Genomic DNA, 21,659 nt, shown 5'->3' on the forward strand with positions numbered 1-21,659 from the left:
CCAATGGGAGAACAGGGAGCGCAGGCGTCAGCAGGAGGCGTAGTAAGTGATCTGCAGCAAATCCTTACCGCTTTCACTGCTCAGTTACAGCTGGTAACTGAGCAAAATGCAAGCCTCAATCAGAGGATGGAGGCTCTCACCGCCAGAGTGGAAGCACGCGAGTCAAGCGTCGCTGCAGTGTCTCCTCCTGCTGGCCCGGGGCCTAATGTAGATGTTCCACTGGCCGTTCAACTACCCCCCCCCACCGTCCCCTGAAGCTTACATAAGTCCTCCTGAACCGTACGGAGGCTGTGTGGAGACGTGCGCAGACTTCTTGATGCAGTGTTCGCTCGTTTTTGAACAGCGTTCAGTCATGTACGCGGCAGACGCCACCCGGGTGGCTTATGTAATTAATCTGCTTCGAGGTGAGGCACGCGCTTGGGCTACAGCGCTCTGGGAACAGCAGTCATGGCTTCTGACGTCATACGCTGGGTTTATACGGGAATTCAAACAGGTGTTTGATCATCCCAACAGAGGCGAGACCGCCTCGACCGTGCTGCTGTCACTGAGACAGGGGCGTCGGAGCGCGGCCGATTACGCTGTCGACTTCCGCATCGCGGCTGCGAGGTCGGGTTGGAATGACGTCGCGCTCCGCGCCGCCTTCATAAGCGGACTGTCTCCAGTACTGAAGGAGCATTTACTGGCTAAGGACGAACCGCAGACTTTCGACGGGCTTGTCACTCTGGTTATACGCTTAGACAACCGTTTGAATGAACACCGTCGGGAGCAGGCCGGGGGGTGTGGCCGGGCACAAGCCGTCCCTCTCTCTTCCGGGTCTGACGGGGTGACGTCGTCCTCACGCTCCATTGCCGGTGGGCTCCGTGTGGCAACAGCTCCCCCTGCTGACGAAGCTATGGACACGAGCAGGGCTAAAGTGAGATCAGATATTAAACAAAGGAGACTGGCCCGCGGGGAATGTTTTTACTGTGGCTCATGTGAGCACTTGTTAAAAGACTGCCCCAAACGGTCAAACACCAACGCCCGTCCTTAGACACTGGGCTAAGGTGGGCCATAACATGTGCACGGGAAGTTCCCCGCAAATCAGCACGAATCCCAGTGGTAATCCTGAGTGGGGATTTAACCCTTCACGCCCCAGCACTGGTGGACACGGGGTCCGAAGGGAATCTGTTGGATAGCAGATGGGCAAAGGAAGTGGGGCTCCCCCTAGTGGCTCTGCCTTCGCCCTTGAAGGTACGGGCACTAGATGGCACTCTACTTCCCGCTAATCACACACCGGACCCAGCCTGTGACCTTGGTTGTGTCTGGGAATCACCGGGAGGAGATAGTGTTTTACGTGACATCTTCTACCTCCCGAGTGATTTTGGGTTTTTCCTTGGATGGTGAAACACAATCCCCGGATCGATTGGCCGTCTGGGGTCGTGGTGCAGTGGAGCGAAACCTGCCACCGGGAGTGTTTAGGATCCTCGGTTCCCCCCGGAATGACGGCTAAGGAGGAGGTTAAAACCCCTCCCAATCTGACGGCGGTGCCAGGGGAGTACCATGATCTGGCTGACGTCTTCAGCAAAGATCTGGCGCTCGCCCTTCCACCACACCGACCGTACGATTGTGCCATCGATTTGGTTCCGGGCAGTGAGTTCCCGTCCAGTAGGCTGTACAATCTCTCACGTCCGGAACGCGAATCAATGGAAACCTACATCCGGGACTCCTTGGCCGCCGGGTTGATCCGGAACTCCACCTCCCCGATGGGTGCTGGTTTCTTTTTTGTGGGCAAGAAAGACGGCGGACTTCGTCCATGCATCGATTACAGGGGATTGAACGAGATCACGGTTCGCAATCGATACCCATTGCCCCTCTTGGATTCGGTGTTCACACCCCTGCATGGAGCCAAAATATTCACCAAACTCGATCTTAGGAATGCGTACCATCTAGTTCGGATCCGGAAGGGAGATGAATGGAAGACGGCATTTAACACCCCGTTGGGTCATTTTGAGTACCTGGTCATGCCGTTCGGTCTCACTAACGCCCCCGCGACGTTCCAAGCCTTGGTTAATGACGTCCTGCGGGACTTCCTGCACCGGTTTGTCTTCGTGTACCTGGATGATATACTCATCTTTTCCCCGGATCCTGAGACCCATGTCCGGCATGTACGTCAGGTCCTACAGCGGTTGTTAGAAAACCGGCTGTTTGTGAAGGGCGAGAAGTGTGAGTTTCACCGCACTTCTCTGTCCTTCTTGGGGTTTATCATCTCCTCCAACTCCGTCGCCCCGGATCCGGCCAAGGTTGCGGCGGTGAGGGATTGGCCCCAACCAACGAGCCGTAGGAAGCTGCAACAGTTCCTCGGCTTCGCAAACTTCTACAGGAGGTTCATTAAGGGTTACAGTCAGGTCGTTAGCCCCCTGACCTCCACCAAAGTCCCCTTCACCTGGTCGGACCGGTGCGAGGCCGCGTTTAGGGAGTTGAAACACCGGTTTTCATCTGCTCCAGTTCTGGTGCAGCCTGATCCTACTCGCCAGTTTGTAGTAGAGGTGGACGCCTCAGACTCAGGAATAGGAGCCGTGCTGTCCCAGAGCGGGGAGTCCGATAAGGTTCTCCATCCTTGTGCCTACTTTTCCCGCAGGTTGACCCCCGCTGAACGGAACTATGACGTGGGCAATCGAGAACTCCTCGCGGTGAAGGAGGCTCTAGAAGAGTGGAGACACCTGTTGGAGGGGGCTACGGGGCCTTTCACGGTTTTTACGGACCACCGGAACCTGGAGTACATCCGGACCGCCAAGCGGCTGAACCCCAGGCAAGCCCGCTGGTCCCTGTTCTTCGCACGCTTTGACTTCCGGATCACCTACCGCCCCGGGACCAAAAATCAACGATCTGATGCATTGTCCCGGGTGCACGAAGAGGAAGCCAAGGTCGGGTTGTCGGACCCCATCGACACCATCCTTCCCGAGTCCACTGTCGTGGCTACCCTCACCTGGGACGTGGAGGAGATCGTCCGGGAGGCCCAGACTAAGAACCCGGACCCGGGAGACGGTCCGAAGAACAGACTCTACGTCCCACCAGAGGCTAGGGCTGCCGTCTTGGACTTCTGCCACGGATCCAAGCTCTCCTGTCATCCTGGAGTGCGTAGGACCGTGGCAGTAGTCCAGCAGCGCTTCTGGTGGGCGTCACTGGAAGCCGATGTCCGGGACTACGTCCAGGCCTGCACCACCTGTGCCAGGGGCAAGGCGGACCATCGCAAGACCAGGGGTCTCCTCCAACCCCTGCCTGTGCCTCATCGCCCCTGGTCCACATCGGTCTGGACTTCGTCACGGGCCTCCACGCCGTCCCAGGGCAACACCGCCATACTAACGATAGTGGGACCGTTTCTCCAAGGCGGCCCACTTCGTGGCCCTCCCGAAGCTCCCAACGGCCCAGGAGACGGCAGACCTCCTGGTTCACCACGTCGTGCGTCTGCATGGGATACCGTCGGACATCGTCTCGGATCGTGGTCCCCAGTTTTCCTCGCAGGTCTGGAGGAGTTTTTGTAAGGAACTGGGGGCCACCGTGCGTCTCTCGTCCGGGTACCACCCACAGACGAACGGCCAGGCAGAGCGGGCGAACCAGGAACTTGAACAGGCTCTTCGTTGTGTCACCTCCGCTCACCCGGCGGCCTGGAGTAACCATCTGGCCTGGATCGAGTACGCTCACAACAGCCAAGTATCCTCTGCCACCGGCCTCTCCCCCTTTGAAGCGTGTCTGGGCTACCAGCCCCCGTTGTTCCCACTTGTGGAGGGAGAGGTCGGGGTACCCTCGGTCCAGGCCCACCTGCGGAGGTGCCGCCGGGTGTGGGGGGCCGCCCGCTCTGCCCTGTTGCAGGCCCGGACGAGGGCCAAGGCCCATGCAGACCGCCGGCGTTCCCCGGCCCCTACATACCAACCAGGGCAGGAGGTGTGGCTATCCACCAAAGATATCCCGCTCCAGGTGACCTCCCACAAACTCAAGGACCGCTTCATCGGGCCGTTCCCCATCGCCAAGATCCTCAGTCCGGCCGCAGTGAAGCTAACTCTCCCGGCTTCACTGCGGATCCATCCGGTTTTTCATGTTTCCAAACTCAAGTCATACCACACCTCACCGCTCTGCTCCCCCGGACCCGTCCCACCTCCTGCCCGGATCATCGACGGGGAGCCGGCATGGACCGTTCGTCGGCTCCTGGACGTCCGTCGGATGGGTCGGGGCTTTCAGTACTTGGTGGACTGGGAGGGTTACGGACCCGAGGAACGCTCCTGGGTGAAAAGGAGCTTCATCCTGGACCCGGCCCTTCTGGTCGATTTCTACCACCGACACCCGGACAAGCCTGGTCGGGCGCCAGGAGGCGCCCGTTGAGGGGGGGGGTCCTGTTGTGTGGGCCGCCGAAGAGGAGGTACTGCTGGCTCACCACCACCGGATGGCGCCCTGCTTGGAGTGCGGGCTTCAAGCACAAGAGGGCGCCAGAACCACTGGGAGTGACAGCCGTCAATCATCCTCAACACCAGCTGTCACTCATCATCTCATCATCACCATCACCATAAAAGCCGGGCGGCGACTCCACCTCCTCGCCGAGAAATCTCTTACGATACAAGGTAATCTCTCTGCTGACTTATACGTCGAATAATAATCTGATCTGTTTTGCAGCTGTTTTTTCCTGGTGGTATTCCTTGACTGGATTTTCGGAGCTGCACGTGTGTATGATTGGAGGTGGAGGCTCTCCCTCCACAAGAATCAGTAATCAAGGTTGCTGGGTGTGAGGATTCACACTCACTACCTTCTGTTTTTTCTGCCAGCAGTACCAGGGCCGACAACGGAGGACAGAGACCACCTGGGGACTCGGGGCTTGGCGGCTTCGGTGTTCTTCAGGCCGTTGGTGGTAGAAGCGGTGTGGGTCCCGGCTCTTCGTTCATCTGAGGTCTCCTATCTTCGAGCCTGCCCGCAATCCTCTTGTGTGTGATTGGCAGTACCTTTGTTTATTTTACGTTGTGTTCTTGTGCAACATTAAATTGTTACTCCTTCCCTTATCCATTGTCCGTTCATTAGCGCCCCCTGTTGTGGGTCCGTGTTACGACACCTTCCCAACACAGTGCTTAATTCCTGGTAAAGTATAATATAAAATAAATGTTATTATTATTATTAGTAGTAGTAGTAGTAGTAGTAGTAGTAGTAGTAGTAGTAGTGCTACTAATATTAATACTGAAATAATGAATATCAATAATAATAAAGATAACTATAATAATAATAATAATAATAATGGATGTGATTTCTTCTGTATATAAGATGAAATGGAGTGTAAGTTTCAAGACCTCCTATGTAACATGTAAATGTAACATATTGCAGAAAATTCATTCATTCATTTTGTATACCCACTTATTCCATGGAAAGGTGCGCTGACACTTGATGCACGCACGTCCTCATGAGGATCCCACCCATTGTGTTCCCAGCTGGATGCCATGGATTGTTCCACTGGCTGCCACGCGCTGAGAGCTGGATGCTGCGTATATAAATTAATTATTTTGTAGCAGCTTAATGATTTTCTCTGCAAGTTGGCTGCTGAAAACAGCTCTAATCACTTCCTGAATCACAGAGGACCGCTCCAGCTTCAGCCGTTCGCGCTGAACTAGCTGGAGAAAGCATTTGGAGCCATCTAAAAATGTAATTATTTGTCATGTTTACATTTTCATGGCTTGGTAAAACAGTTGCATGTTCTTTCCTTCTTGTGTGCAGCTGTAAAAGTATGTTTATAACAGATTTAACATCTCATATGAGCTGCGCTCTGATGCGGTGCGCTGACGCAACCACTCGCTCTGTTCACTTCTTCTTTACTCCACTTGACGAGCTGCACGTAGTGCTGGTGAGCAGATCGCATCACGTTGTGTGATATTTATGCGTGAAAGATTTTCTGAACATTTCAAAATTCTCTTTGCACAAGTGCACGCACCGACGACCCTCTCGCGTTCAGTCTGCACCTGTTAAAGACGAGTTTACTCTCCTGCATGACACAGGGCGTGCAAGTGCATGCATCAAAGTCATGCAGGTGTCAGTGGGCCTTAAGGGTCACAGGGAGCTGGGGTCTATCCAATTGTCAGGGGGCGAGAGACCACCAGTCTATCACAGGGCTACTCCAGAAAACACAGTAAATACAACCCCAATTCCAGTGAAGTTGGGACATTGTGCTTATTGAGTGTTGTTAAAGTAAAGGTGATGTAACACAGTGGTAAACATACCACTGTCCCAGCTTTTTTGAAATGTGTTGCAGGCATCCATTTCAAAATGAGCAAATATTTGCACAAAACAATAAAGTTTATCAGTTTGAACATTAAATATTTTGTCTTTGTGGTGTATTCAATTGAATATAGTTTGAAGAGGATTTGCAAATCACTCTATTCTGATTTTATTTACATTTTACTAGGGCTGGGCAACGTTAACGCGCTAACGTTGCGTTAATTATTGAGGTCATTATCGCCAACAATTTTGTTCCTCCCCTTAACGCTGCATTTTTTTTTGTTTGTTTGTTTTTTTTTTTTAGCCTTTTATGACTGTTGCTCGCTGCCTTTTATTTTGAAAGCGTCAGTCGGGGGCGAGCTTATGCTGCTGCTTCCTGATAGCTGAGTTCACACAGAAAATGACACGAGGATCGAGAAAAGTACAGGCTATGCAATGCACAACAAAACAAAATGCAGAAAGACGCCGAACTTTTGAATGGACATTTTCGGTACAAAGTTGGACCGGTTTGGACCGATGCAGCTGCATCGGTCAAATTTTTTTTACGCATCGTTCGTCATCAGTAAAAAAAAAATCTTGAATAATCTCGAATAGCTGAACGTGTCCCCTCGGTGAACACAGCTTTTCGGTGGTTTTCATGTCAACCTATAGTCCGTAAATTATACGTATTTTTCCGAGTTTCAGAGTCATACGGACGTACAAAAAGTCGGATATTCAGGGTTTGGTCTGTAATAAACTATTTCTGCAGCGCGGCTCCACTTTGAAACCATGAACTATTGAAGCAATGCTTCGATCCAGTAGCTTCTTGGTTCTTTGATTCACTGCTCTTCAGAAACGGCAAGCCGCTTCTTAACCCCTCGCAAAGCCATTAAAATATCATCAGGCACTTTTGTGTGGATTAAAGTCACTAACTGGGACTCTTGTCTTGTTGCTGTCAAGAAACGAGAATCGTCCTCCGTTCCGTTCACACAGCTCGAAATGCGCGGCTGAGACAGAGTCCGGTCGGAATTAATAACTTCAAAATTAATCGCCGCTTTAAATAAAATGACCCCTCTTTCCAAATGTAATACAGACAAGAAACTACAATCGACTAAAAGGTTTTTTTTCCTCCAAAAATGAAACGTGCTGTATTTTCTTTTCAAATTACATCCTCAAGTGAAGCACAGCAGCTGTAAGAGCTCAGCTCAGATATATGGAAACACATTCATGCCAATGTCTGAAAGGAAATGCTTTTGACAAAAACTACAGATTTTGTTTATTCCTATTTATGTCCAGAGATCAAGGATTCACCATGTAGAGTTCATTATGTACAAAGTTTAAGGATCCAGTGACCAAATTCATATTTATTTACTTTAAGACTCAATAAAATGTTAAATTTCAGTTCAATTTAATTGGCTTATAAAGTGCCAAATCACAACAAAATCTAAATATACTAAAACAAATACATCACAATTGTACACATATCAAAATGTGGTATGTGTACAATTGTGACGTATTTGTTTTAGTACATTTAGTCATGGACATGAATATTGTTATTTTGATATGAAACAGGATAACAAATGACCTGCCAGTGGTTTTATATTTGATTTCATTAGTGTGTTTCAGTTGAAATTTACATTTTCAAATTTATGCAATGTTCATTTACATTTTCAAATAAAACTGTGCTTTTAAGCAGCTTTTGAATTCATTTTTGGGTTTCACATATACCATGCGATTAATCATGATTAATCACAGAAAGTCACTGAGTTAATGCGATTAAGATTTTTTATGTTTGCCCACCCCTACATTTTACACAACGTCCCAACTTAATTGGAATTGGGGTTGTAAACTAACTGACTAATCAGAAGGCATTTTGGAGTTGACAGCTGCACACCTGTATGTCTTGGGCCACTTGGTTTTTGAGTCCATCCCTGATGACAGCAGACCAGGTCTGAACAAAGCCAGATTATATGGTTCATTTTGTAGGTTTTGTTTTACAGATTTGAAGGGTTGGTGCATGCAGGTCACATGTAGTTTGGAGTCACGGTGCAATTTTGTAATGGCACAGTAAGAGCTGAAACCCAAAGCCTGCTTTCACTTCCTGACACATCGCTGTTTGTTCTGCTGTGCATTGAATCAAGTACTTTAAAGTGCATCATGCAGTGCAGCATGAAGTACCACAGGTGACAATAAACAAAGGGCCTTATGTAACCAATTACATTTATTTGATTTTTCAGAAGAAGTTGCTTTGGTGATGTTTGAAGCTGGTGTAAAACAGGTCGTCCACCTTCGATGGAATAATGACTGACAGAAGCGAGTGGCCTTTTCAAGTTTATTGAGTGGGTGAATGTTAAGGCGCAATTTGCATGCTGGTTAAAATACTTCTTTTTTAAAGTACAGTATGACTAAGAGCCAGGAGCTGAGCTGAGCTCTGACAGGATGTGAATAGGACAGAAGGAGGTGGAGAGAAGAACAAAAGACAAATAAAACAACTACGCATTATTGTGAGATTCGAGGAACAGAAAGCATTAAAAGTCATCATTTCTCATCATCATATTGCTTGTCAGTGTTATCGACACAGCATTAAAAAAACCTGCAGATGTTTTCGATTTAAGGGGTCATAATGTGTAAAATCTTACAATTTTAAATACGTTTGGAGTTTCATATTAAATATCTTCAAAATTCCACACTTCTGTGTCTGTGTAAAATACTGTCTAGTATCAGACTCCTACAGCTCTGCCAACATTCCGCCATTTTGCAGAACATTCCCAGTATGTACCCCCGTGTCCCGTGTCCCACATGAGTGTGTGTGGGACGCCCATTAGTCCCACATTTGTGTGGGTCTGGGCATGACCCCATTACACTTCACACCCTTGGCACTCGCGGCCACACTTTGATGTCTCACATTGGCAAATTCAAATATTGGCAAGTACGCTCCTGTGACATACGTGACAGAAGTCCATATTTGAACTCCTGCTGTCTGTCAGACATGAACCCTAAACAAAAAGAACAAACCTGCTGCCAATAACCAAGAGTTGCATGTCATGCTGGTGGCCCAACTGCTCCAGGCATCAGCCCTATGACTTAGTCTGAGGGCTAGACATGGAACACAACCCCCCACCATACACACACACACACACACACACAACTTGACTTCACTATGTTTTGTATGAAAACTTGACATGTCTAAAACATGAAATGAAGAGCTACCAGTGAATAAACTGTTATAATGGCTCTATTTAGGGGGCTATCCGAGTAGCGGCCAGATACCAACTGATATCAACCCATTTTTTTCAATGTACTTCAATGTTTACTTCACCCCCACCCCAGAGGGGGAGTGAAGTAATGTTTTTAGTGGCTCAGTGTGTATTACTGCATTTGGCAATACATACAGTGATGTGGAACTAGCCAACCAAATGAACCAGCTGAATCAGAAATTTCAAAACTGACACCCCCCCCCCCCCATAAAAGATTTTTTTGTTTGTTTGTTTTTTTTCTAAAATTTAAAATAACATCATCATCTCATCTCATTTTCAACCACTAATCCGTGATCAGGTCCCACGGGCAACAGCTCCAGCAGGGGACCCCAGACTTCCCTTTCCCAGGCCACATTGACCACCTCTGACTGGGGGATCCCAAGGCATTCCCAGGCCAGAGATACAATCTCTCCACCTAGTCCTGGGCCTCTCTAGGGAGGCGCCCAGAGGGCAAATGCAATACAGCCCCTCCTCTGTCGATTTTCCGGCCAATCTCATGCTCCATTGTCCCCTCACTCATGAACAAGACCCTGAGGTTCTTGAGCTCCTTCACTTGAATAATAACAACAACAATAATAATTTTCACCTATATTTTCTGAAGGATAATAGTGGATGGATCCATATATGTATAGGTTTAACAAAGGGTGTTTGCACAACCATGTTTTATGAATGTATAGTTAGTATGATTGTACAATTGTAATTAGTCATTCATTTATTCATAAACCACTACTGATATTATAGGCTAGATAACATGTTGAATATATTTGTGCCAAAATGACCACTCACACACACTCATCTTCAACCGCTTAGTCCAATTAAGAGTCACGGGGGGCTGGAGCCTATCCCAGCAGTCATAGAGCATGAGGCGGGGTACACCCAAGACAGGACGCCAGTCTGTTGCAGGGCCACATACAGACAAACAAACACATTCACACACGCACGCACACCTACAGACAATTCAAAGTTTCCAATCCACCTAACCTGTATGTCTTTGAATGTGGGAGGAAGCCGGAGCATGCGGAGAGAACCCACGCAGACACGAGGAAACATGCAAACTCCACACAGAGAGACCACAGGTGGGAATCGAACCCATGACCTTCATGCTGTGAGGCAACAATGCTAACCACTAATCCACCGTGCTGCCTCAAAATGATTAGTAAAGTAAAATAAAAATAAAGAAATAAGAAACAAAGAAAATTTTCACAAAATATCTTATAATTGACATATCCACTACTTGCTTGAATGGTGAAATCTGTTGTCTCTGATTGCCTTTATTTGTTTATTTTTTTAAATTTAATTGTATTTTTTGCCAACTTATAGGTGGTCAATTCTAATAAGTAAGGTATAATCTGAAAGTGTGAAGTTTATTGTACAATACTGGAAAAAATCTGGAAATATTTTATACATGTGGGGGTCATGAATTCATTATTCACAAAAATCAAAAACTGAAGCAGCAATTTAGGTGTAAATGCATGTTGTTTTTAATATCTCAACTTCTAGAAGAGAAATCACAACAACTGAGGTGCCAAAAGAAATGTGCCAATTTTCTGAGAAAGAAAAATTGAGCACAAGTATCCCATGATGCTTTGCAGAAAGAAACAAAACTGACATTTTTTAAGTTTATTTGTTAACATGAACTTGCGGCAAGGGTATGGTCACATAAAGTATAATAGCCATACTTTACAAACACCCTTATTATCTCAATAATTCTTTCACTGTTGTACAATGAATACACTTTGAGATGATACCTTACTTGCTAGAATTTCCACCTGTAAGTTGGCCAAAAAAATAAATAAATTAAATTAAATTAAATATGGTGAAAAATTGGGTTGCTATCGGTTGATGACTGAACTCTACTGGTATAACCCCTAAATAGAGTTACAACACCCTGTTTATCTCACACTGAAAAAAAACTTTAAAAAAGTGTTACAATTGGTAAAACCTGAATGAATTAAGTTGTATGAACTTTAATTTGTAAGTTACAAACTAAAGTTCATACAATTGAATTCATTCAGTTTGTGAATTACAAACTAATGTTCATACAATTTAATTAATTCAGGGTTTACCAATTTTAATGCATTTTTTTTAAGTTGGTTCAACTCGTCTCTTTTTTCAGTGCAGTTTATTCATTGTTACCTCTCCATTTCAGGTCCCAGACATGTTGACAGCTCAGAAAAATATAATGAAGTCACACTGGGAGTAAGGCGGGAGGTGGATGTGGCCCATATCCAGAGGTGGAAAACCTCAGGTTCAGTGAGTAAAAGTCTAACCGCGTAATGCTTCTACCTGTGTAACAAAAACAGGCGATTTCACCAATGAGCTCATCCACTTGCCTGATGCGAGTAGATGAGTTGATTGGAATCAGGTAGATTAGTGGTGGCACAGAACAAATATGCGGTAGGTTTACTAACTGAAGCCGGGGTTTTCCGCTGCTGCCCTCATCCAGCCTACGGACAAAGTCCTTTGCTTTGTTTTTCCTTCAAGAACAGCATCATCAGAAAATTCAACAATAATTTTCACAGTTATGCTGAAAACAAGCCCTGTTACAGACTGGGTCCCTGTCCAGAGTTTACCCCGTCTTGCCCCTGTGACTGCTGGGATTGTCCACCCTGACCCTGAATTGGAGAAAGCGGATATAGAAAATGGATGGATGGATGGATAGATGGATGATGGATGGATGCTGATAACAAACAAGTCAACAAGAAACAGCAATGCCAATAAAGTCATGGACTAGAACAAGTAAAAATATTTCTTCTGCATTTTTGTGGTGTCACGTGCACATCTCAGCAGCAGCAGCATCAAACTGAAACAAGGATGCTTACTATGGACTCGCCGGGCTTGGCTTTGCCGTTTTCCTCCTCCGGGTTCTTGTCATTGGCAGTGATGTGCATGTAGTGATCGTACCGCCTCATGGCACCGGGCTCCTCCTCCTCCTCCTGCTGCTGCTGCCTGCCTGAGTGCTCACAAGCCACAGGAGAAGAACCTGCAAGAGGCAGCAGGGTGATTGTTTAACACAGTGTCTTGAGTAACTTCAAGACACTTAGAAAGTCTGCTTTTATTGAACTGTGTGTGAAAGTGATTCTCTGATCACAATAAATGAGCAATATTTCAAATTGTGATCCACAAATCAAAAAAAAAAAAAAAAAAAAAGGGTGGTGGAGGGAGAACATTTAAACGGTCAGTCTGACTTGCAGCAGATTAGGTTCCAGCAGTTCGCCGACAAATAAGTGTCTCACTGCATGCTGGGATACACTCCACTGACACATCAGCCACAGAAAAACTATGTCCCTCGAAACTGATCCATCCTCACTCGCACTTCACATAATGTCCGAGCTCACATTTGTGACACAGCAGGAAGCAGCCGTCACCATGGATACGGAGAGGTGGCGTGGTCACTCGCTCACATCACCATATTATATTATTACATGCCAGGAAGTACAGACTCAAGCTGACACATATTAGACAACAATAAGTAGAACTAAATCATTTTATCAGTAAAAGAAATCTGCTGTTTTTCTGCAAATCTCCATGAGATTATAAAGATGCCTAAAGAGCCGAGGGTGGCAAAAGCTGCTGGGATCTCTGGGATCAAGACTAATCTCATCCTGGCAGGTGCAGTGCTGTTCTACTGGTGTTGCAAACAATCTCTGTTTCAGTCTGGGAGACAGGGCTATATATATATATATATATATATATATATATATATATATATATATATATATATATATATATATATATATATATATATATATATATATATCAACAAAAATATAAACGCAACACTTTTGGTTTTGCTCCCATTTCGTATGAGATGAACTCAAAGATCTAAAACTTTTTCCACATACACAATATCACCATTTCCCTCAAATACTGTTCACAAACCAGTCTAAATCTGTGATAGTGAGCACTTCTCCTTTGCTGAGATAATCCATCCCACCTCACAGGTGTGCCATACCAAGATGCTGATTAGACACCATGATTAGTGCACAGGTGTGCCTTAGACTGCCCACAATAAAGGCCACTCTGAAAGGTGCAGTTTGTTTTATTGGGGGGGGGATACCAGTCAGTATCTGGTGTGACCACCATTTGCCTCATGTAGTGCAACACATCTCCTTCGCATCATCCGTGAAGAGAACACCTCTCCACGTGCCAAACGCCAGCGAATGTGAGCATTTGCCCACTCAAGTCGGTTACGACGATGAACTGGAGTCAGGTCGAGACCCCGATGAGGACGACGAGCATGCAGATGAGCTTCCCTGAGACGGTTTCTGACAGTTTGTGCAGAAATTCTTTGGTTATGCAAACCGATTGTTTCAGCAGCTGTCCGAGTGGCTGGTCTCAGACGATCTTGGAGGTGAACATGTTGGATGTGGAGGTCCTGGGCTGGTGTGGTTACACGTGGTCTGCGGTTGTGAGGCTGGTTGGATGTACTGCCAATTCTCTGAAACGCCTTTGGAGACGGCTTATGGTAGAGAAATGAACATTCAATACACGAGCAACAGCTCTGGTTGACATTCCTGCTGTCAGCATGCCAATTGCACACTCCCTCAAATCTTGCGACATCTGTGGCATTGTGCTGTGTGATAAAACTGCACCTTTCAGAGTGGCCTTTATTGTGGGCAGTCTAAGGCACACCTGTGCACTAATCATGGTGTCTAATCAGCAACTTAGTATGGCACACCTGTGAGGTGGGATGGATTATCTCAGCAAAGGAGAAGTGCTCACTATCACAGATTTAGACTGGTTTGTGAACAATATTTGAGGGAAATGGTGATATTGTGTATGTGGAAAAAATTTTAGATCTTTGAGTTCATCTCATACAAAATGGGAGCAAAACAAAAGTGTTGCATTTATATTTTTGTTGAGTGTATATATATATATATATTATTTATTTGAATTATATATATATATATATAGTAATGGACTGATGATTTATATTTTTGTTGAGTACACACATACATACATACAAGGCCAATAAAATGTTACCACTTTTTGATCTTTTTTACAGACTTGTAACAGAAGTATCAATTAGCATTTGATACCAAAAGGTTTCCCACTTTGTCTCTTGTTTTCCGCACAGTTCAATAGTTGATGACATGTTCAATCCACGCTCCTCTTCTTTGGATTACAGCTACAACATGCACATTGAAGTTTGTGATGACATTGCCACACATCTGAAGAGGGATGAAAAAGAAATTCGGAGAATCCCTCTTGAGAGGATGTGTAGTATTTGCATTCTGAAGGGTTACCAACTGTGACATAATAGCCATGTGGCACCCTTCCATGAGCATGGTTCAACATGCAGGTGCTACTGATGCCAGCAACTGGAAAAGGTCAAGGACACGCCTACATATCATCTACCTGTGGGAAATTGATGGCTACTTTAGGGAGACAGACAAATGGTGTGCCAGGGTGGTTAGCAAGTTTGAACCTGGTTGTTCTTGTGCAACCCAGTCTCACGGCAAGTTGTGATTCAGCAGCACAAAATAGGCCGGGGTCTGCGGCCCCCAGAAGCCAACGGTTTCTAGATAATCTCAGATGCATTCTGAGCATCCAGAACAGTAATTTTAATGTTTGTACGTAGAAGACCATAAAGTGGACACCATTTGACTTATGCAATTTGAAACCGTGTATATGTGGTAAAATGTATTCATGAATATGAAAGAACAGGCTCTTAATAATTATTAACTATCGCATACTGTATTTTTTTTCTCAAGATTTGTTTTTGCATAAGTTTGAAAAAACAACAGATCATAAGTTTAGAATAAATTACTTATCATGAATTTAATTTTCGAAGCGGTACTAATGACAACACTCATACTGAACATAATTTTGCTTGCATAGACTGATTTTGGAGATCAAGCAATAATTGCAGATGGGCTTTCTGAGGTCCCAGGTAGCTTTTCTGATTTCCTTTTCTAACTTTCAGAAGTTAGTAAATTAGCATATGGTCCATTGATACTTATGTATAGACACTAGTCCCTAGAGGCAACTATTTTTGGTTTCAAATCTGGGCAAATGCAGTCCCAGAAAATTCCAAATGTGACAAACAAGAAACAGGTGTTGGAAACAAGTCAATGCTGCTAAAAATACAAACTTGCAGAAACAAAAATACTATTCTGACATGGTTTGCGCATAAGACTGGCATAGCATGTTTCAAGTACACACATATATATACACAGTGGGAAGAAAAACCCCTGTTAAAAGGGAGTTTTTCCTTCCCACTGTCGCCATGTGCTTGCTCACAGGGGGTCGTTTTGACCGTTGGGGTTTTTCTGTAATTATTGTATGGCTTTTGCCTTACAATATAAAGCGCCTTGGGGCAACTGTTTGTTGTGATTTGGCGCTATATAAATAAAATTGATTTGATTTGATATATGTCAGAAGGTGGTGGGGACATACCATATTCTGTCCCCCCTGGTTGAAAAGGTGGGGGAGACATGTTCCCCTTATCCCCCACCAAAATGTGCCCATGTTTATTTATACCTGTAGATAGATTTGCTTGCAGCCAGTGAGGTAACCATCCAACATCCAATCCACATACAGGAAACACACTGTTACACCACATATTGGACATAAAATTATGTTACCAATAAAATACCGTTAAAATAATGAAAAAATAACTGAATAAAGGTAAAAGTAAAGATAAAAGTGCTCAAGGTTCTGACAAGTCCAGGGTATTTAAAAAGAACAGATCAGGAAAAGACAGTAAAAATCCATGTGCAATAGCTCCTACTGCTTATTCAGTTCAATGTCAGCAGTGGGAGCAATGCTATTTCTGTTTCACTTTGTTCTACACTTTCGGACTGAAAACCTCCGTCCAGAGGAAAGAAGTTAAAATAACTGTTAAAGGGTGGGAGCCATGCTTTACAATAGAAGAAGCAATCTGATGTAAATGCTTCTTATACAGGGATGCTGGATAGAGCTGTGACTCACCAATCAGATTACTGGACAACTTCACTACTTGACTGACGGAATTCCTTTCCTTTAAAGACGTACGTCCAAACCATGCCGCCAAAGAAAAGGGTAAAATTGATTCAACAAAAGCATGGTAAACATAGTCATAATGGTGTGGTCAATACGAAAGTGTGCAAGTTTTCTCAAACAGTACAGGTGCTGATGTCCCTTTTTACATACTAGTTCACAATTAGCTCCAAATTTCAGCTTTGAGTCAATAATAGTCCCAAGGTATTTATAGATTTGCACATATTCTACAGCCTGGCTTTCAATTACAGTGGCCTTGTGTGAAGGAGTACTCCTCCTAAAATCAATGAGCATGTCTTTGGTTTTTGATATAGTTATATAGAGGTAAGACTCCTCACACCGCTTTACAAATTCATCAACAATAGAGCCATGACTAATATCATTATCTTGAGCAGACTCACAATTACAGAATCGTCTGCATACTTCAGTATGGTTCTATTATCATGTCTGCTCTGACACATATTTGTGTAAAAGGATGTAGAGTAAAGGCGACAGCACCAGCCTTTGAGTCGAACATGTGGATGTACACTTCTGATCAGAAAAAAAAACACCATTTACCCTCAATCTCTGAGTCCTGTTTATTAAAAAAATCAAGATTCCAGCCCACCAGATTGTTACTCAAGTCAAAATGATGTTCTAATAACCTTCTGGTCAATACATGGGGCTGTTTTGTATTAAAAAGCAGAGGAAAAAATCTACAAATAAAAGTCTGGCATGAGTCCCATTCCCTTCTAGTGTTTAAAAAGCATACTGAGCAGAGTTATAGTGGCATCCTCCACTCCTTGTGAGGTCTGTATGCAAACTGCATAGTATCCAATGCATGATCAGTTGCTTTACGATCTCAGACATGACCAAATTCTCTAAAAGTTTCATCAAAATTGAAGTCAAAGCAACTGGCCTAAAATCATTCAGGGTTGTGGTGCAGCTAGACTTAGAACAGGAACAACCACAGAGTCTTTCCAGAGCTTAGGGACATGTTGTGTTTGTAGAGATCTGTTAAAAATACAGTAAAATACAGGGCTCAGTTCTTTCGCACAAGACTTAAGTACATGACCACAAATGTTATCAGGGCCATGTTTTTTTGTTTACTTTAAGAGAACAAAAGGCTTTTTCAGCATCCTATGCTGACTGTCCATCAATCTGTATTTCATCTCCTGAATTTCACCACCAAAATTGAGTGTATCAAAGCGACAGTAAAAACAATTAAGAGCATTAGTGAGTTCCTTAAGCCCCTGTCACACATAGCAAGAATGTGGAGGAGCCATTCCAACACGACAAATATTGCCATTATCCAACGCAGTTGGTAAGAAAAGAGGCGTGGCTAGCCATGGTCCAAACACATCCGGAGTACCTCGTCCACACCTGCACAGTGGCATCCAAAGCCTAAGTACATGGCAGATGAATGATACAGATTGCTGTCAGATGGCCATAAAAGGGGTTGCATACTGTCCAATCTCCAAAAGTCTGCAGGTCAGACCAGAGGGCTGTTTTCCTCACGCGCACATCCGTGCATGTGTGGGTGGCACACCTGCACTCCATAATTATTTACTCAGCTGTGTGTGTGCATAACACTGCATGGGCCACGTGTGCCCCGTGCGTGTGCCTGCCACTGGACAAGTGGACAGCTTCGCTCCAAAGTTTTCTGGCAGTTGGGCCATGCAGTCCCTGAGACAGAGCCTTTCCAGGGAACTTTCTTCTTTCTTGTTTGCCCACTTCAGCAGCAGAACGCTACTCTTGACACTGCAATGGTTGGATTATCACATGGAATTCATTTTTTCTTTTGGGGTGAGAGGATTCTAACCGCAGGCTGCTGTCCCATGTTCATGGCACTGTGAAACATCCTGGAGCGCTGCTGGAGGTAAGATGCATCTTTATTAATGCGCTGTAATGACCTGGCACAAGCTCCATGTTATATCTCATACAAAGTTAGAAGGTGAACATTTATTACAACTTGAGTCCCGTCCAGCTCAGAGCCTGACACACGCAATGACACGTTACTGTGCACCATGGAGAGGCAGCTGCTCGTGTTATGATGGAGACAATAGTTCACATTATTTACATCACCCATGGGAATGAATGGATAAATATCTGTACTGTAAGGTCTATCAATGATATAACAGCCTGTTCAGATTTGCAGCACCATGCGTGCAATGCATGAATTACTATCATGCTAAAGCATGCCACATACAGTTCAACAGTTCCTTTGCACTCCAGAGGGAGTGGGGGGGTGGGTATTATTATATGTGGCACTGTGGTCATACCGGCAGGCATACTGTGTCAGATCCATCTGGAGGTTCCCTCGTATGAGCTCAAATCATTTGGATCACGTTTTGCCATCATCAGAATATGCCAAATGTGGTCAGATGGTCCTCAGATAATACATGGATTGCTGTTTGATGGGTGTCCCATCTCAACCGTGCCCAGAGAATTATGAACATGTGCATCACACTCGGGGCCAACGGCCGATTTTGACCAAGTGTGTCAACTTTCGCAGATGACTGACAGAAAGTTTTGGAACCAAAATGCAACACCTTTTGGATGTGCGCTGATTTCATAAGTCTGACGCCACTCTGCTTGATTCTGGCTATGTATGAGGGGGGTATTAGAGTTAAAACCAACCAATAAGATTTAAGATGAAGCAGTCAGAAGTCACAAAAATGAATATAGAGAGGACTTGTGACCTTGCAAGAAGGTCATGTCGGCATCGATTAACAGTTTCTGGTCCCCTCCCCGCCCGGGGTGGTGATGAGGTTTTAGCAGGCTGTTATCGTTAAATAGGTGGCTGGCACAGTTTTGTACACAACACGGTTTTAGTTTTGTCAATAACTCGCCTTCGTTCTGGGGCTGGTGTGATTTGTTGATGCTCGATGGCTTTCACCCCACTAGAGAGGGAGCTGCCATCTTGTCCGCGAATATTGATAGGGTTCTGCAGGGAGGGTAACACTAGGAGTATACAGCAGGTCGCAGAACATGGGATGAATGTGGTGTGGGATCCACCAGTTTAGCGGGGAATTTAGTGCGGACAATCCAAGGTGCTGATAGTGTTTTTTTTTGGGAGGGAGATTTATCACATTGAGACTGTGGGCTGCTCCTGTAGACGTGTTCGTAGAAATTATAGGGGGATATGTTTTTCAAATTAGTACCTATTACTACATTGGATGACATTGGAGTTGAGGATGGCCCACTGGTTGTTCCTGCTGTATTAAATATTTCGTGTCTGATGCCTGCGATCCGTGTGGAGTGTATCAGGCCTAAACCTATTTTAGGTACCTCAGAAATGTTACTTTGAAACCACCTGTAACTCAAATAGTCTAATTGTCAACTCTGCTGAGGTCCTAGTTTGAGTCTTATAAATATCAGATCACTGTCTTCAAAATTTATGTTGAGCAATGATTTAATTGTGGATCACCATTTAGATATGATTTGTTTGTTGTGAAACCTGGCTTAAACCTACAGTTGTTCTTCCCCTAAATGAAGCCTGCCCACCGGCATACACATTTAGTCATGTTTCCCGTGGTATGAAGCAAGGCAGGGGTATTGCTTTTATTATAAGTCTAGGTTTACGTTATTACTGTTGGGGGTCACAGGTATAGATCATTTGAGCATCTGATTCTCCGCTCTGCCCATGGTGCTACATATTGTTTGGGGCAGAAGTATGGACATCAGTTGTGTTATTTTGTCATTGTTTATAGGCCCCCAGGCCCATATCTGAATTCTTGGATGAATTTGGTGAGTTTAATTCTAAATTGTCAACTAGTGGGTGATAACATTTTGATCATTGGTGATTTTAACATTCATATGAATAGGCCCTCTGATCCCCTCTGTAAATCATTTATGGAGATTGTGGATGCATTGGAATTTCAGCAGTGCATTCAGGGCTCGACGCAGATTAGTGGTAATACCCTGGATTTGGTTCTTGTACGTGGTGTTGCTGTCATGAATATTGGTATCCTGTCCCTTGCATCGGTGATCTCTGACCACTCACTTATTAAGTTTACATGTACACTACCGCATTTAGTGGAGCAACAACCTTGCCTATTACTGCGGCGATGCATTAAACCTTCAACTAGGACTGAACTTGAAGCCAGATTGCCTGATCTTTTAGCTTCAACTTTGCAGAATGCTCAATCAGTGGACAGTCTGGTGGATGGTTTGAATTCGGTACTCAAAACTACACTTGATGAGATTGCGCCTCCTTTATTAAGGCCTTGCCTTCCCAAAGTGCAGTCACCTTGGTTTAATGGTTACTTGCGGGACCTCAGACAGAAGGCTAGAGGTCTGGAACAGAAGTGGCGTAGCTCCAAATTAGAGGTCTTCCACTCTGCATGGTATGATGCAGTCGTAGAGTCGTAGAGCATGCACTATGGACTACAAAACAAGCCTGCTATTCGGATTTGTTCAATAAAAATAAGCACAACTCAAAATTTTTGTTTGATACTGTAGCATTTCTTATCCATGGACGGTCACCTGTTAGTCATTCTCCGTTTATAGCTCAGGACTTCTTGGATTACTTTAAGAAGAAAATAAAAGACATTAGATTGAGCATATCTCAACATGACTTGGCTCAATCACTGCACCCTGCTATGGAGGTAGGTGTTATTAATAAGGTGACACCTAGATTTACAGAATTTGATACTATTTCACTAGACGCACTGGCGAAGCTCATGATGTCTACAAAAAGCACAACCTGCATATTTGATCCTATACCAACAAAATTGTTTAAGGACCTATGGCCCATTCTTGGGCCAACTGTGCTGGAAATTGTTAATCTTTCATTAACCTCTGGTTCTGTTCCTAGGTGTTTTAAATCTGCAGTGATTAAACCATTGCTTAAGAAATCTGGTCTTGACCCTGGTGTGCTTTTAGATCTTAGTGCTGCATTTGATACTGTGGATCATTGTGTTTTACTTGATAGGCTGGAAAATTACTTTGGGAGTACTGGAAGTGTTCTTGCTTGGTTGACGTCATACTTATCCAGTCGTTCTTATTGTGTTGTGTATAATAACACTACTTCTGGCCTTGGTGAAATAAAATTTGGGGTTCCACAGGGGTCTGTGTTAGGCCCCTTGCTTTTCTCACTTTATATAGCACCCCTTGGGTATATTCTGCGGCATTACGGGATTGCCTTTCATTGTTATGCTGATCATACTCAATTGTACATGCCAATAACTGCTAGTAATCTTGCCCATATAAAAGCCTTAGAAGATTGCCTTA

At 44.7% G+C, this 21,659-nt stretch overlaps 1 protein-coding gene across 1 annotated transcript in view; it reads right to left on the reverse strand.

Moving 5' to 3' along the window:
* ano1a (anoctamin 1, calcium activated chloride channel a) overlaps window positions 1-21,659 on the reverse strand; it is a 278,021-nt gene that overhangs the window by 222,831 nt on the left and 33,531 nt on the right. Inside the window, exon 2 of the mRNA XM_034183761.1 lies at window positions 12,284-12,444. Coding sequence (XP_034039652.1) covers window positions 12,284-12,373 — 90 coding nt within the window. The 5' untranslated portion in view covers window positions 12,374-12,444. The remainder of the gene's footprint in view (window positions 1-12,283; window positions 12,445-21,659) is intronic.

This window comes from Thalassophryne amazonica, chromosome 2, assembly GCF_902500255.1.
Source record: "Thalassophryne amazonica chromosome 2, fThaAma1.1, whole genome shotgun sequence".
Lineage (NCBI taxonomy): Eukaryota > Metazoa > Chordata > Actinopteri > Batrachoidiformes > Batrachoididae > Thalassophryne > Thalassophryne amazonica.